This window comes from Lutra lutra, chromosome 17 (assembly GCF_902655055.1).
Source record: "Lutra lutra chromosome 17, mLutLut1.2, whole genome shotgun sequence".
Taxonomy (NCBI): Eukaryota; Metazoa; Chordata; class Mammalia; order Carnivora; family Mustelidae; genus Lutra; species Lutra lutra.
In genome coordinates, this window is record NC_062294.1 from 4,482,547 (window position 1) to 4,496,595 (window position 14,049).

General features: G+C 55.6%; 1 protein-coding gene across 1 annotated transcript in view; it reads left to right on the plus strand.

Annotated features, from left to right (window-relative positions):
• MBTPS1 (membrane bound transcription factor peptidase, site 1) overlaps window positions 1–9,159 on the plus strand; it is a 51,670-nt gene extending 42,511 nt beyond the window's left edge. Inside the window, exons 19-23 of the mRNA XM_047710298.1 lie at window positions 485–625; window positions 2,398–2,529; window positions 3,529–3,655; window positions 6,677–6,807; window positions 8,370–9,159. Of these exons, the coding sequence (XP_047566254.1) occupies window positions 485–625; window positions 2,398–2,529; window positions 3,529–3,655; window positions 6,677–6,807; window positions 8,370–8,566 (728 nt within the window). The 3' untranslated portion in view covers window positions 8,567–9,159. The remainder of the gene's footprint in view (window positions 1–484; window positions 626–2,397; window positions 2,530–3,528; window positions 3,656–6,676; window positions 6,808–8,369) is intronic.
• Window positions 9,160–14,049: the final 4,890 nt, after the last annotated feature.

The window sequence follows — 14,049 nt, forward strand, 5'->3', positions numbered from 1 at the left end:
AAATCAGTTATATTTGTCCTTGCTTTTAATAATATGCAAAACCTAAGGATATGTAACGGAAGCCACAGAGATGCCTCTGTGTGCCGAGAGCTGCCTGGCCAGCGACCCCTTGTGAATTCAGCCCCAGGATATAGGCCTTTCGTCAGAATCAGAGGGGACATAAATGTGTGTTTTCAGGATTACGAATACTGTGTTCCATCGTTTCAAGTGAAGATGTGAGAGGATGGCAGGGAAATGTGTATACACGTAGAAGTGAGTTTCGCTGAAACCAAATTAGTGGCACTAAAGATGTTTTTCTGTTGTAAAAGTTTGCACTGTTGAGATTGAATATGAGATTTTGCTATGATTTTTTTCTTTTTCATTCTTTATTTTCTTCGTTGTGTGGATTAAATGTCAAGTAGCGATTGGAAAATCATTTCATTCCTCAGCAACAACAAAAAAATCATTCCTCAGCATTTTTGTTTTTGTTGTGATATTATTTTAGGATTGGAGGTTTTGAAGCAGGAGACAGCAGTTGTTGAAAACGTGCCCATTTTGGGACTCTATCAGATTCCCACTGAGGGCGGAGGCCGCATCGTGCTGTACGGAGACTCCAATTGCCTGGACGACAGTCACCGACAGAAGGGTGAGGACCGGGGGTGCAGCCGCGAAGCAGCATGGGCTTCCCGACTGGTGGCCAAACCTTTTGTCCCCCTGGGCCCTGTAAAGGCACCGATAAGGGGCTGGGAGATCCAGGGGCATGCACACCTGGTGTGGCCGGGCAGCTCCCAGCTGCCTTGGTGATGGGGCTCGCTCGCTGGGTGTCTGAGTCTAGACACACAGAGTAAGCCAGACCCGCGTGTGTAGGCCCTGCTGCCTTCCCTGCCGCGCTGCTGTCCCTGGGAGAGCGGACACTGGGACTGTCGTGTGTCTGCGGAGAGGCTCTCTGCCTGGCTCTGCCCTTCCCGCCTGCTCTGGAGTCTGTACGTCCCAGGCGTTGCGCGTGTGGTGCCCTTCCCGGGTCGGACCCACTCTTCTGGGAGGGCCAGCGCCCAGCTCTCCTCTCAGACTTGGGATTTGGCTGTTGGGAGCCTTCATTAGTGGGGGCGTTCGGTACCCTCCTCAGTTGGGGGAGCTAGCGAGGGGGGCCTGGTCCTTGGCATTCGTCCGCTTTTTCTGTATCTGTGCATCCTCCACATTGGGGGTTTCGCGCCCCGACGCAGACTGTTTATTTCTCGCTGGGAAGGAGGAAACGGGAGGTGAAAGCGTTGCGTGTCTTGGCCCGGTGAGATGCCGACACAGCCAGGTCTGAAGCTCGCCTTCGGGCTCCCCGGACGACAGGGCTGGGGAGGAGGCCGGAGCCTCACGTTTGCAAATAAGAGCCCGGCCGGAGCAGAGGGCCAAGCCCCTGGAGCATGAGCTGGTGTGCGTGCATCTCTGAGTGAAGTTGAACTTGACTGATTCCTAGCATTTTGTGTAAATCCTTAGAATATGGTTGCTCTTTTTAAAAAAGGTTAAAGTCACAGTTGAAAGAAGATTAACGTTCTATTTCCATAAAGATTTCCTTTTAAGACTGGAGATCTCCTGGTAAGAGTCTTTATTAAAATTTTAAATGCCTGAGAGGACTGTCCTGGTTCGAAGTCTGCCAGCGGCCGCACTTCACACACGCAGCCAGAGTGCCCTTGAGGGAGTGAAGCTCTTGCTAGCCTCGCCTGTTGGCGGCCTGTCCAGCCCCTGCTGGTGGCACCGGGTCTGCGGTGGCAGGCGTGGGCCGAACCTGCATGGAGGCAGTGGGGCCCAGTTTACAGACACGGCAGTGTCTCCGTGTCCTGACCCAAGGACCCTCGTGTGGGTCTGTGATGAGCCGTCGGCCGCAGCCCAGCGCCTGGACTCCCTGCTGGGTCCCTCAGAATGACTGTTTCCTGTTCCCCTGTGTTGTGTGTGGGGTCCAGCGGCCCAGATTACTAGACTCAGCCCTTGTGTTGACCTTGAACTCACTTCCAGTGGCGTGCACACGGTGGTCCCGGCTCACCCCACAAAGTGTAGATCCCGATAGTTTCCCCAGGACAGCCTCCGGGAACTGGCAGCAGCTTTGGTGCGGGTCCGGCCATCCCTGGGTGGGATTTCTGTCCTCATGGCGAGGGGCCCAGAGCTAGGTGGCACTCGGGCAGCCCGTCCAGCCCAGTGCCCAGTGGCCCTGACCCACGTGAGCCCCGGGGCTAGGAGTGAAGCCCACGGTCAGGTCCTGTCCGTCGTGCTGGTGTTTGTGGGCTGGCGCTGACCGCAGAAGGTGTGGGCTTCTCAGGAATAGGTGACCTCCTCTCGTCCTGTTTCTCCTCACTTGGGGGGCTTTTAATTTCCTATAGGCGTTCCTTGAAAACATCTAATCCCTAAACGACATGCCCATTGAACCCACAGACTGCTTTTGGCTCCTCGATGCACTCCTTCAGTACACGTCTTACGGGGTGACCCCTCCCAGCCTCAGTCATTCCGGGAACCGGCAGCGCCCTCCCCGCGGAGCCGGCTCGGCCACTCCAGAGAGGATGGAAGGTGAGTGCGTGTGGGCCATTGCGCCTGCGAGAAACAGAGCCTGGTGGCGAGCCCCCGGCTGTCGCCAGCGTTCGCAGGCAGGCTGTTGTGGGAATAGAAAGGACGCGAACTCTGAGGTTCTCGCGCTTCCCCAAGTTAGCATGTATCATGCCCTCTCCCAGATGGAGCCGTGGCTCCTGGGGTTCTGTGGGAAGAAAGGCCAGCGTTTCTGAGCACTCACTGAGTGCCAGGTACACGGATCACCCACCCCAGGCCTCTCAGAGCTCTGGGAGAATAGATGAAGAGACAGGAGTTGAGAGATGTAACTGGTCGAGGTCACTGGCTGGTGAGCCATGGCAACCTGTGGCCTTGCCCACTGTGTGTCGGACATGGCTGGCCTGTGTGCGCACCAGGCCAGAGTGTTCAGGTCCTCACCGCTGGGACCACCAGAAGCGTAGCGTGAGCTGCAGATAAAATTGTAAATCTTCCAGTGGCCGTGCTAAAAAAGTAAAAGGAAAAGGGTGAAATTCATTTTAGTGAAGTTCTTTGGCCCAATACACCAAAACCATTGGAACGTGACACGCCATTTCAGGTGCTCAGTACCCACACACACGGCTACAGTACTGGACAGCACAGGTCTGAGAAATAGGAGAAATTCTGAAATTTAAAGATGCGCATTTTTTTTTGTTTTGCCTGAGAAGTAAACACTCCAAAAGAGAAAGCTTTTCTTCCAGAAGCATATCTACAGGTGTGTGGAAGTGTGGTCAGTAAAGGTCGCCCGGCCACGGCCTTGTGTGTGGCGTGGCCACTTGAAAGGGACTGGCCCTTCTGCTCTGTTCACTTGCCGTGAGCAGTGAGCACGCGTCCCCCGGGGGCACTGGTCAGCGTCTGGGAGCCAGGTTACCAGGGTACGTGGTGGGCCTGTTGGCAGGCAGACAGACAGGCTAAGGCCCCTCAGTTGTCTCCTGGCGTCTTCCTAACAATCGTGGTTTTGTGTCGCTGGTGTTGCTGCCGCCCCAGGGAACCACCTGCACCGGTACTCCAAGGTCCTTGAGGCCCGTTTGGGAGGCCCGGAGCCTCGGGCTCTGCCGGCCTGTCCGCACCTGTCGTGGGCCAAGCCACAGCCTCTAAACGAGACGGCTCCCAGGTTAGTGCCTTCCTGTGCTTTTCCACTCCTTCTGCGGGGTTTGTGATTCATTACTCTTTTTTGGTAAGAGAGGATGGAATTTTACTGACCTCATTATCGAATCATCCGATCTTCTAGCTTGCCATTTTGTGATGTTATTTAATTGGTGAGCCCCCATATCGACCTTTACAGTTGCGCTGTCTGGTGGTGTCCTGCCTAAGGAAGCGCTTTGGGTAATTAGCATTGTGTTAGGTTTGCTTGATTCTTACTTGAAAAGCTGAGGTCTGACAGTGCTGTCAGTTGAATAGAAGCTCTGACTCTCCTGGTTTGGGGTTCGAGAGGCGAGTCCCCGTTTGTGGTGCGGATTCTGAGATGCTGACAGGTTTTTCTGTCAGTCCAGGGGGCCGAGACTGCTCAGGGGAGGTGTGCGTTCCCGCCTGCGGCCTAGCCTGGAATGCGTGCGCGCCCTTCCCCCAGTCCCTGTCGCCCTGCGTGTGGGGTGCCCAGATGCTGTGGGTCTGCCTGCTGCTTTGTCTCACGGACGCCATCGACTCCTTTCTCTGCTCCCTTCGCTTTCAGAAGCCACAGCGAGAGTTCCTCCTGCTGTTTCTCTCTGGGCACCACAGCCGCTGAGCACTGCTTCCCTTGTTTTCTCCCCCTCACTCCTCCTCCCTGTTTCTGGACAGAAGAATGGGGGCTTGTCCTGATTTGGGGTCCTGGCACAGTGAGGCGGGGCCTGTGTCCCAGGACAGCTGGGGGTGGTCCTCCCACGCCTCTCCTTCGCGCAGTGCTGCGGGCAGCCGTCCGCCTCACCGGCAGCATGGCTCCTGCCTCCTGGCCGCCGGGGCTCCCCCTACCAAGCTGCCCACTTAGCTTGGGTCTTGGTGTGTACAGGCTTTGGTGGGCGGGGGCTGGGGGTGGCAGGGGACAGAGGACCACCATCGACGCAGTGAGCCACTGTGGGGAAGAAGCCCGGACATCGTGAACAGACTGCTCAGTGCACCAGTCACGGACCGTGTGTCCTCTGGAGAACACGCTCGGCAGAAGACAGTGGATTGTGCAGTGTTCACGTCATCTTCTCATCAGCTGTTTCTGCCGGAGACTTTAATTACAGAGTAGTTTTCCATTCTAGTTAATATCCCGTCATTTAAAAATTTCTGATAAGATTCCATTTTTACATCCATTTTTTCATAACCTCCCATTATCGTAGCATTCAGGCCACACTTCGTTCCAGCTGTCATCAGCAGTTCCTAGTCAGGGGACAGCCTGTGTTGGCCAGAATTGCCGAAGCCCTGTTTCTCCCCCCAGTGCTGTTGGGGACTCAGAAGCAGATAAGGCTGTCCTGCGTCCTTAGGCGCGCACACGTCGGGCCTCTGGCCGCCACCAGCCAGTTGTCAAGGACGCCGTGCAACGCCTGGGATTGGCGTCCGCCAGCACTCACGGGAATTGCTTCTTAACTGCCCGTCAGGCTCCCCCTTATCTCACATGAAACATTTTGCTGAAAATTATTTTCAGTCCCCAGAGATCTACATCTGGGTCTCAGTTCTGGAGCTGAGAGATCTGAGACCACGTCAGACGGCTCTAGACAGCCCTGGAAAGGCCTGGTGTCTGTCAGTCCGGTGCTGAGCACAAGTTTCTGTCTGTTTCTGAAATGACCCCTTTCTGAGTTTCGTTGTTGGGCACTGGGTGTCCTTACTTAGAGCGGTTGCAGGAAGGTCACACCAGAGAGGAACCTATGGGCCCGGTGACCCCTCTGTCCTTGGTTGGAAGACTACAACGCAGTGAGCTGTTTTCCACCGTTGTTAACTAGAAGGTGCCATCTCCAGATAATTACATTCCAGAGCCGGGTCTCCCGTCAGAATTACAGCACAGCCCGCATCTCTTCAGCCACAGGGTCGTATCTGGCCTGGATTCCATAACTTGACCTCGTCAGTTTGATTTTCAGAGGATGGAACCTGAACGGTAAAGTCGAGTCCTGCGAGGCAGGATAGGTTGTCGTGCCCACCGGCATTTTCCAAGCAGCTGCCCAGCTGCAGGTAGCTGAGGAGCTTCTGCCTTTCCTGCGCATAAAGCCCCTTCCCGGACCCCGGCTCCCCTGGCGCCCCTTCCCCCAGGTGTCCAGAGAGTGGAGTATCTTTGCCTCAGTCGGCCGAAGTAGAAGCCCAGCTACCCGCTTCCAGAAGAGTGAGAAGCAGGAAAACGGGGAGTTCGTAACCAGCAGACACACTGTATTCCTTTCTCCCGAGTCGGCCCACTGACAGTGCGCTGCTCTAATCTGGGCGCCCCCACCCCCGCCGGCGTGCTGCTGCTCTGTGCAGTGTGTCAGCCTCTCTGTGCGTCAGGTTGACCCCAAAATGTTGCTGGGTCTCAGCATCAGGACCCAGACTAGCGGTGCATCTACCACAGTGAGGCCATCGTGTTTACAGAGTGGACACGTCGCCCTTCTTTCTCGTCCTGGCCCAGCGGGCAAGGCCAACGTGCATTCCCACAGTTGGCTCTCTTGATGGCTCCACCGTTGTGTGTCTGCCTCATTCTCCCTTGTGGTGACATCTTTGAGGATAGAGGCTGGCTGGTTCCCAGCACCCATGGAGCCTCCTAGGCTGCACTGGTCTGGGTTCCTCGGAAAGCAGGCTCTGCTGGCTGGGCTGCCCCGTGGCAGAGACGTCCACGCACCTTCCCGCCAACCCCGCCAGCTCCTGCCAACCTGGAGCCCTGGCTTCAGCTCCTGGCTTCAGACTCCTTTCAGAGGTTCGTGGGTGGTTTCATCTCCCACTGCGCGGCGATGTGTCCAGTTTAAGCAGAGGCAGACCGTTTGGGGCCTATTAGGAACCCAGTAGGACATGTACAGATTCGATTTGACATTTCTGTCTTGGGACCTGGGAGCTGTCACTAGTGTGCTATGCACTTGGGCTTAGGTCGGTGTCGGTGGGACATGGCTTCATCTTTCTCCTTAAATCACTTTTTACTTCTCAGGTATTGGCTAAGCTTCATAAGTTAGTGTGATTGCTTATTTTCACTCTGTTTTGATCCGTTTTCATGAAGTAATCTTTGGAAACACCAGAAGCTGCTCTCCATCGACCTGGACAAAGTGGTGTTACCCAACTTCCGATCGAACCGCCCTCAAGTGAGGCCATTGTCTCCCGGAGAGAGCGGTGCCTGGGACATTCCTGGAGGTCAGTTCTTAGGGGCTTCGGTGTGCTAGACCCTACTCGCTTTGTTCTGGTTCTCCCCAACCCCCTCATGGTGGGCCAGGTAGGCCTGCCTTCACCTTCCTGGGAGCATCTGGTCCATGCTTTTTTTTTTTTTTTTTAAAAAGAAGATTTCATTTATTTATTTGACAGAGAAAGATCACAAGTAGGCAGAGAGAGAGAGAAGCAGGCTCCCCTCTGAGGAAAGAGCCTGATGTGGGACTCGATCCCGGGACCCTGAGATCATGACCTGAGCTGAAGGCAGCGGCTTAACCCACTGAGCCACCCAGGTGCCCCCATGCCTTCTCTGTGGTGTGAATCAGCACGGCCAGAAGGGGGCCTAAGAGATTACATACCGTGTTCCCTTTAGAACTTTCTACGTGATTTTCAAATTCAGAAGGACAAAGTACTTTTGTGATAGCCAGGTGTTACATCTGAAACTCTTCTGTAGAGTAATTTGCACACTCTTGTCAAAGTTCTGCAGGCCAATGTGTCTGATGCGGGGAACACCTCTGTCCTGGGGTGGTTTGGGTCCCAGCCAGTGGCTGAGCCACCCTGGCTTCTAAACCCTCAGCCTAGAGGTCTCCGCTGATTCTCCGTTCTGGCCCACCTGGGCTGGACGCTCTCCTGAAAGCGTGTTTCTGTCCCTCAGCTGATCTGATTGTGCCCCCTCATCCCAAGTGACAGAATATCCCCTCCACGGGCAGTGGCTTTTGGCCTGACTAGACCGTTTGGGACAGGTCATCTTTTACCTGGAGCCACCAGGATCCAGTCATTGTGGCAAAGCATGGGCAGCAGATTTTTTTTTCTGGAGAGCTCTGTGCTCTTTCGAGAGGTTACAGCTCCCGTGGGATTCCTGGTTCCAGGAACTGGCGCCATGGCCCATGTGTTCTGACCCCGGGGGCCTTGTGTGCACCCCGGGGGCCTTGTGTGGTGACGCCCACCTCCTGAGGGCCTCGCCTGCAGTCAGGCCGTGTACTGATGGTGGTTCGTTCTGGAACCAAGCGTCCTCCAGGTGCCACTCTTGACTTCTGACCGCATGTCCCGTCTGTGGTCGGCTTTCCCAGGAGGGTCGGGGTGTGGCCAGCCATCCTTCCGCCCTGCCCAGGCTCCCTCCTCGTCCTCCCACTCAGCTAGTCCGACACCAGTAGCTCGTCTTCTGCCCAGCGTCCAGACTCCTCCATCTTCCCATGCACTTAGGGAAACTGGAAGCAGCTCTTCGCACCCCTTTGTGTAGGTTGTGTGTGACAGAAGGCCCAGTCCTGGGCTCCCGTCTAAGGTGGGCATAGGGAGAGGAAGGAGCAAAAACCTCACCTCAGGACACCTCTGCCCACTCCACCCCTCCACTCCCAAGGCTGCTAATCTGAGAATCTCTCATTTGTTCTCTGCACATGACCCGCGTCCCTTCACCTAAGGTTTCAAAATTTGTTTGCCCCGTGAGCCTCGCTGCTGCATTTCGTTTCGTTTCTGATGCGTCTGCCTCCGCGGCAGAGAGGCGGTGGCCGGACGCTCGGGTGCCCCTGACCGTTGCCGCTGTGCTCTTCCAGGGATCATGCCCGGTCGCTACAACCAGGAGGTGGGCCAGACCATCCCCGTGTTTGCCTTCCTGGGAGCCATGGTGGTCCTGGCCTTCTTCGTGGTACAAATCAACAAGGCCAGGAGCCGGCCGAAGCGCAGAAAGCCCAGGGTGAAGCGCCCCCAGCTCGTGCAGCAGGCCCACCCGCCGAAGACCCCCTCCGTGTGACCCCAGACCTGCTGGCCCTGAGAGCCAAAGAGAGCCTTCGAGGACGGCCGTGAGGGGCAGCCCGCCGGGAAGGGTTCACGTCTCCAGCTGCGGTCGCGTACAGTCTGTCCTCAGCGGGCCCCCCGGGGGCCTGCGGGAGGGGCTGGCGGGTCAGCCTCAGGGGAGACCACCACAGAGGGCCTCGGGCACGCTGGCTGGAGGCTCCCGACCCGCAGGGGTGCGCCGCCTTACACCAGCGGAAGCTCTGACCAAGCTGAACTGTGCTCATCAAAGGCTATTTTCTATATTTATTGTTGGGCAAAGTCACTTTAAAGACTTGAGCTATTTGGAAGCAAAGCTATTTTTTTTGTCAGTGGAATGCGGTTTTTTTACTATGACATCATGAGAAATAACACAGATTCCGTGATCTCCTTTTTGATGAAAGGACAGACTGAGATTTGAAGGAAATTTGCACAGATCTGTGAAACATAGACCTTCGCTTTATTTTTCTAAGTCTCAACTGCCATCATGTTTTGTAATTCGGGGTCTTGATTTCACCATTGTCGGTGAAGAAAATTTTCAATAAATATGCATTACCTGTATGAAGCTGAAAAGAAGGTGTAACAGGCTCTTCTTCCATCCGCCCCGGTTCTCCCTGATGACCGCCTGGAACAGGGTCCCCGTCAGCCTGCTGGGCGGCAGGGGAGGTGGGGTGGAGAGTGTGGTTTGAGCTCTAATTCACGTCCCATAAAATTCTCCGATGTGTCCCATTCGGTGGTTTTTAGTATATTCACAAGGTTGTGTAATTATCACCCTTGTGATTCCAGAACTACTTCTTCACCCCAAAACAGACTGTCCCATCAAGAAGTCTAGCTGTGTCCGTTCCCCAGCCCACGGCAGCCCCTCCTGTACCCGGATATATCTGGCCTGAACATTTCACACGCGTGGAATCACGTGATGCGTGGCCCGTTTTTTCCGTGTAGCATGTTTGTAAGACGCGCTCGTGTGGTGGCTTGGCCAGCACGGCCCGGGCACCGGCGTGGCGTGCGGATGGGCTCGCCTTGTATATCTGTTCCTCCGTCAGTGGACGCTGGGACTCTTACTTTTTGGCTCCTAGGAGAACTGATGCGAAGAGTGAGTACAAGTTTTTGCGTGGACATTAGTTTTCATCTCTTTTGGGCGTAAATACCCGGGAGTAAGATCTTAGAGCACCACGTTTACCTTTCTGAGGAACTGCTAAGCTTTTCTTGTCCAAAGCGAGGGTGCCATTTTGAGTTCCCAGGAGCGGGCTCCAAGGGTCCCAGCCTCTCCGTGCCCTCACCCAGGCCCCTGACCGCCCCGTCCTTCTAGCACAACGTGGGTGTCAAGTGCTGTCTTCGTTGTGGTTGGGATTTGCGTTTTCCTAAAGACGAACGATGTTGAACATCTTTTCCTGTTTGTGGGCTGTCTGTATGTCTTCTCTGGAGACGTGTCTGTCTGGAGTTAGTTTGTAATTGGGTTTTCCTTATCACGGTGTAAGACTTGTTTTTGTATTCTAGGTGCAGGTTCCTTATCAGGTATGTGAATTGCAAAAGTTTTTTCTCGTTCTGTTAGTTGTCTTTTCACTTTCCTGATTGTCTCCTTTGAAGCGTGAAAGTGTCTAATTTTGATGAAGGCCATTTTATCTCTCAGGTGCCATTCATAGGAAACCATGGCCTCATCCAAGGGAGCCCATTAATACTTAACCCCTGCCCGTCCAGTCTGTTTCCGTATGCCGACCGGCTGACCTCAGCCTTCGTGTTGCAGGTGAGGACAGACTGACCCTAGGGGCAGAGACCCGAGGGATCAGAGTGCTGCTGAGGTCCTGGGAAGAAGAAGGCCCAGGCCACGGGATGAGGGAGAAGTCATTAAGGCCCACCTCTCCCTGCGACGGGCCATCCTCAGAGGTCATGTTCGTGACTGTGCAGACATCCCTTAGGTCCCCACAGAGCTCTCTGTGCCCCAAGCAGCTCGGAGGACGTCAGCACTTGGCATATGGTAGCCCTGTGGTTGTCAGGTGGGCCGCTCATCCGAGGGTAGCTTGGGTGTGTCAGAGCCCAGGGCTCGGGCACTGTCTGTTGTGGGGCCTTCTGGTCCCACTGCCTGTCCCCCACAGGTGTGGACAGCTCACCACCTGCTCCTCAGCACTGTGGAAGTCGGGGTCCCAGCCTGTGCTCCTGCACAGGCCCAGGCAGGTCCTGGGAGTGAGGAGACCGGCTGGGCACAGGACCGCAGGCTGTGGGAGCTGGGACCGGCTGGAATGCCCAGGCCTTGCCTCGGGGACAGCATGTCTTTAGATTATTCCAGAAAAGCCTGAACCCTGGAGTATGGTGGTGAGTGACGGAATTAGAGACATTTTTTGTGACTTAGGTTGTCTCTCCAGCTCTGCTGTGGAGTTCCTCTAACACAGTATGCCATGTGATTGTGGAACGAAGTGCTAGACCGCAGAGTCCATGCCGCCTGAAAGCCATGGGTGTGCCTGTTTGTCTGCAGACTTGGGCATCTCCTCCCTGGTAGACCTCCCCTGTCCCTGCCTGCTGGGAGGCTCCCTCACCTGGCCCTCCAGGTCGGTGTCCACGTGTGTCCCTTGCCTTCGGGACTGGCTCTCCTGTTTAGGCGGGGTGGACTGTGCCAGCCGGGGTGCACACGTGTATGGCTTAGGCTTGGGCGTAGGGTCCGTAGGGTTGCAGAGTTGGGACAGGATGAGAATTGGAGAGTTGTCAGTGTAGCAGGATTTTTAGGGACCTGTGGTTACCGTGGCTCCGTGACCGGAAACCACATGGGGGGTGATGTAGCAGGGTGAAGTTCACTAGCGGCCGTGTGAAGATCCTAGTGGGCCTCTGAGGACGGGGCAGCTTCACAGCCATCCTGGAGCCCTGGGGGTGGGTAGGGGTATGCCCGGGAGCTGGCAGCCTGTGCTGTGATTTGCCCGCACGAAGGTGTCGTGTTAATAGAGGCATAACGTAGGAGAAAAGAGGCGGATCCTCTCCTGTGTGCTAGGCCGAGGGCGGCCGGCAGGAGCCGTGCGGCAGACTGACTGCACCCAGCAGCCTCTGTGCACTGAGTCTCCGTGCACGGCTGGGGTCGGGGTGGGGGACAGTAGCTGTCCCAGAGCCGCACCTCTGGTGCAGGCAGGATTGGAACTGAGCCTGAGTGCCTCACTTTCGGGACAGTGACATGCTAGGAGGATGACTGGACGTGGAGGCCTTGGACAGAACCGTGGGAGGATGGAGGGGACAGTGGAGTGGGTGAGGCTGAGCTGAGAGGTCTTCAGTGGGGAGCGCTTCCTCAGAAGGGGACAAGGTCTCCGAAGAGAACCGGTGGATGCTGGGGTCTGGGAAACAGATGCCCTCTCCTAGAAGAGACCCCTGGTCAGCGGTTGCACCGGCATATTCTGGAGAGGATGTCCCCATCCCAGGGTGGGCCAACTCCCTGCTTATAGGGGATTCTTTGTTGCCCTGGTGTGAGCTCTCATCATCCTAGAGCACAACTACATCTTTTAAAAAAAAAAAAAACAAAATAGGGCAGTCAACCCACCACAACCACAGGTACATCCCTGGGGTCCCTGCGGGGCCAGTTGGGCATGGAGGTTGGGCCCCAAAGCTTGTCCCTAGTGCTGCTCTCTCGGGAACCAGGCAGGGGGGCTATCGGCAGAAACCTGGAAGGTGCTGAATGGAGGCGAGCTGGAAATGGGGACGGCTGGGTGCCCCGTCACCACCCTCAGCCCTGCCTGTGTAAGAGGACATGAGGGTCTGAGGTCTTCTTGAATGTGCCCGTGTACATCCTCTGCCTCCACAGGAGGGGGCCCCATGCACGGTGCCCCAGTGGCGAGTGCACGCACCTTGTCTGCACAGTGCCTCTCACCCACCTGGCGTTGGCCCAGGTCTTGTTTGTGTGATGCCACCTGGATGTCCCAGCCACCTGTGATGCTCTCACATCCATTTCCCAGGTGAGAAAACCAAGGTGAGACCGGATTTCCAGCCCATCTCTGGCCTGGGTCTGGACCGCTCAACGCCAGGCTTCCCTTTTCCCCATGGCAGGAAGGATGCCCACTTACTGGTAGTAAGGGGGATCCCACTTAGATTTGCTGGACACAGAATGGAGTTGAGGACCCATCAATAGATGAGATAGAAGTTTCCAGAGAAATAGTAAGATTCCTGATTTTTTTTTTTTTTTTCTTTTTCACGGTTGGTACTACCTTCATAAGCGGATGATGACGCACAGGATGCTGGTTTCATTTGCTGGTGACAGGGCACTACAGGTGAGTAGCTTAGACATACGCATTCCCGGGCCTGGCCCCAGGCTTACTAAATTATAGGCTCTTTGGGAAGAGCCTTGAAATCTGTTTTCAGAGCTCCCCAAGGTAAACAAGGACCATACAACCCAGGTACTCCACTGCTAGGCGTAGACCCAGCACATTGAAAACAGGTGTTTGAGCAGAATCTGTAGGTGACCGTTCACAGCCACACTGTTCACAGTAGCCAAAAGCTGAAAACTACCCAGACGTGTGTGTCAGCAGATGAGCGGATGAGCAGAAAGTGACACATCCAGACACTGGGACATTTGTCAGCCACTAGAGGATGAAGTTCTGGTCATGAACCTGGAAAATGTCCTGCCGAGGGCAGGAAGCCAGACAGAAGGCCACAGAATGTGTGCTCGCGTGTATGTGAAATGTCCCGGATAGGCCGCTGAGAGACAGACAGCTGGCTAGTGTGCTGGGCAGGGATGGCTAGTGACCGCTGACAGACAAGGAGCTTTCCTTTGGGAGATGAAATGCTCTGGAAACGACGTGGCGGCAGTGGTTGCACAACATTGTGAATGTGCTATACGTCCCTGGACTCTGTTTTTCAGGGGCTAAAAATGGTGGGTTTTATGTTACAGGATTTATACCCAAAGCCCCAGATCTCCCCAGGTGTGGGGGCAGGGCGAGGAGGAGGGGCCCGGGGTCAGGACCCAGGTGACAGAGCCTGCTGAGGCCGGGCGCCGTCCTCACCGTTCTGCCATCCGCCTGCTCTCTGGCTGCTGAAACAGCCTCCGCCTTTGGGTGCGAGGGTACAATGCCCTCTGTCGCCCAGAGCTGGGTTCTGGGCCCTAACTTGGGCACCTGCCTCTCATTAGAAGGAGGGCACAGCCGTACTTGGCATGGCCCATGCCCTTGGGCTCTGTATCACCCGGAGACCCAGTCTCTGCCCCGCAGTTGAGTGTGGACTGGGGCAGGTGGGGGGTCCACAGACCTCCAGCCTCTCTGAGGGGCCCAACCATCAGAACCCAGGGTGCTGGCTGAATCCATTTCATGTTGAACTGTGACGAGTCTCTGCGAAGTTGGCGCTGAAAACATACATACTCTCTACTTCTGGTGGTTGGAAAGCCAGAATCAGCCTCTTGGGCTGAAATCAGGTGTGCGTGGCGCTGGTTCTGTTCGGAGGCCCCCCTGGGGAGAACCTGTCGCAGGCCTTTTCCAGCCACTAGAGGGGCCTGTGTTCCTC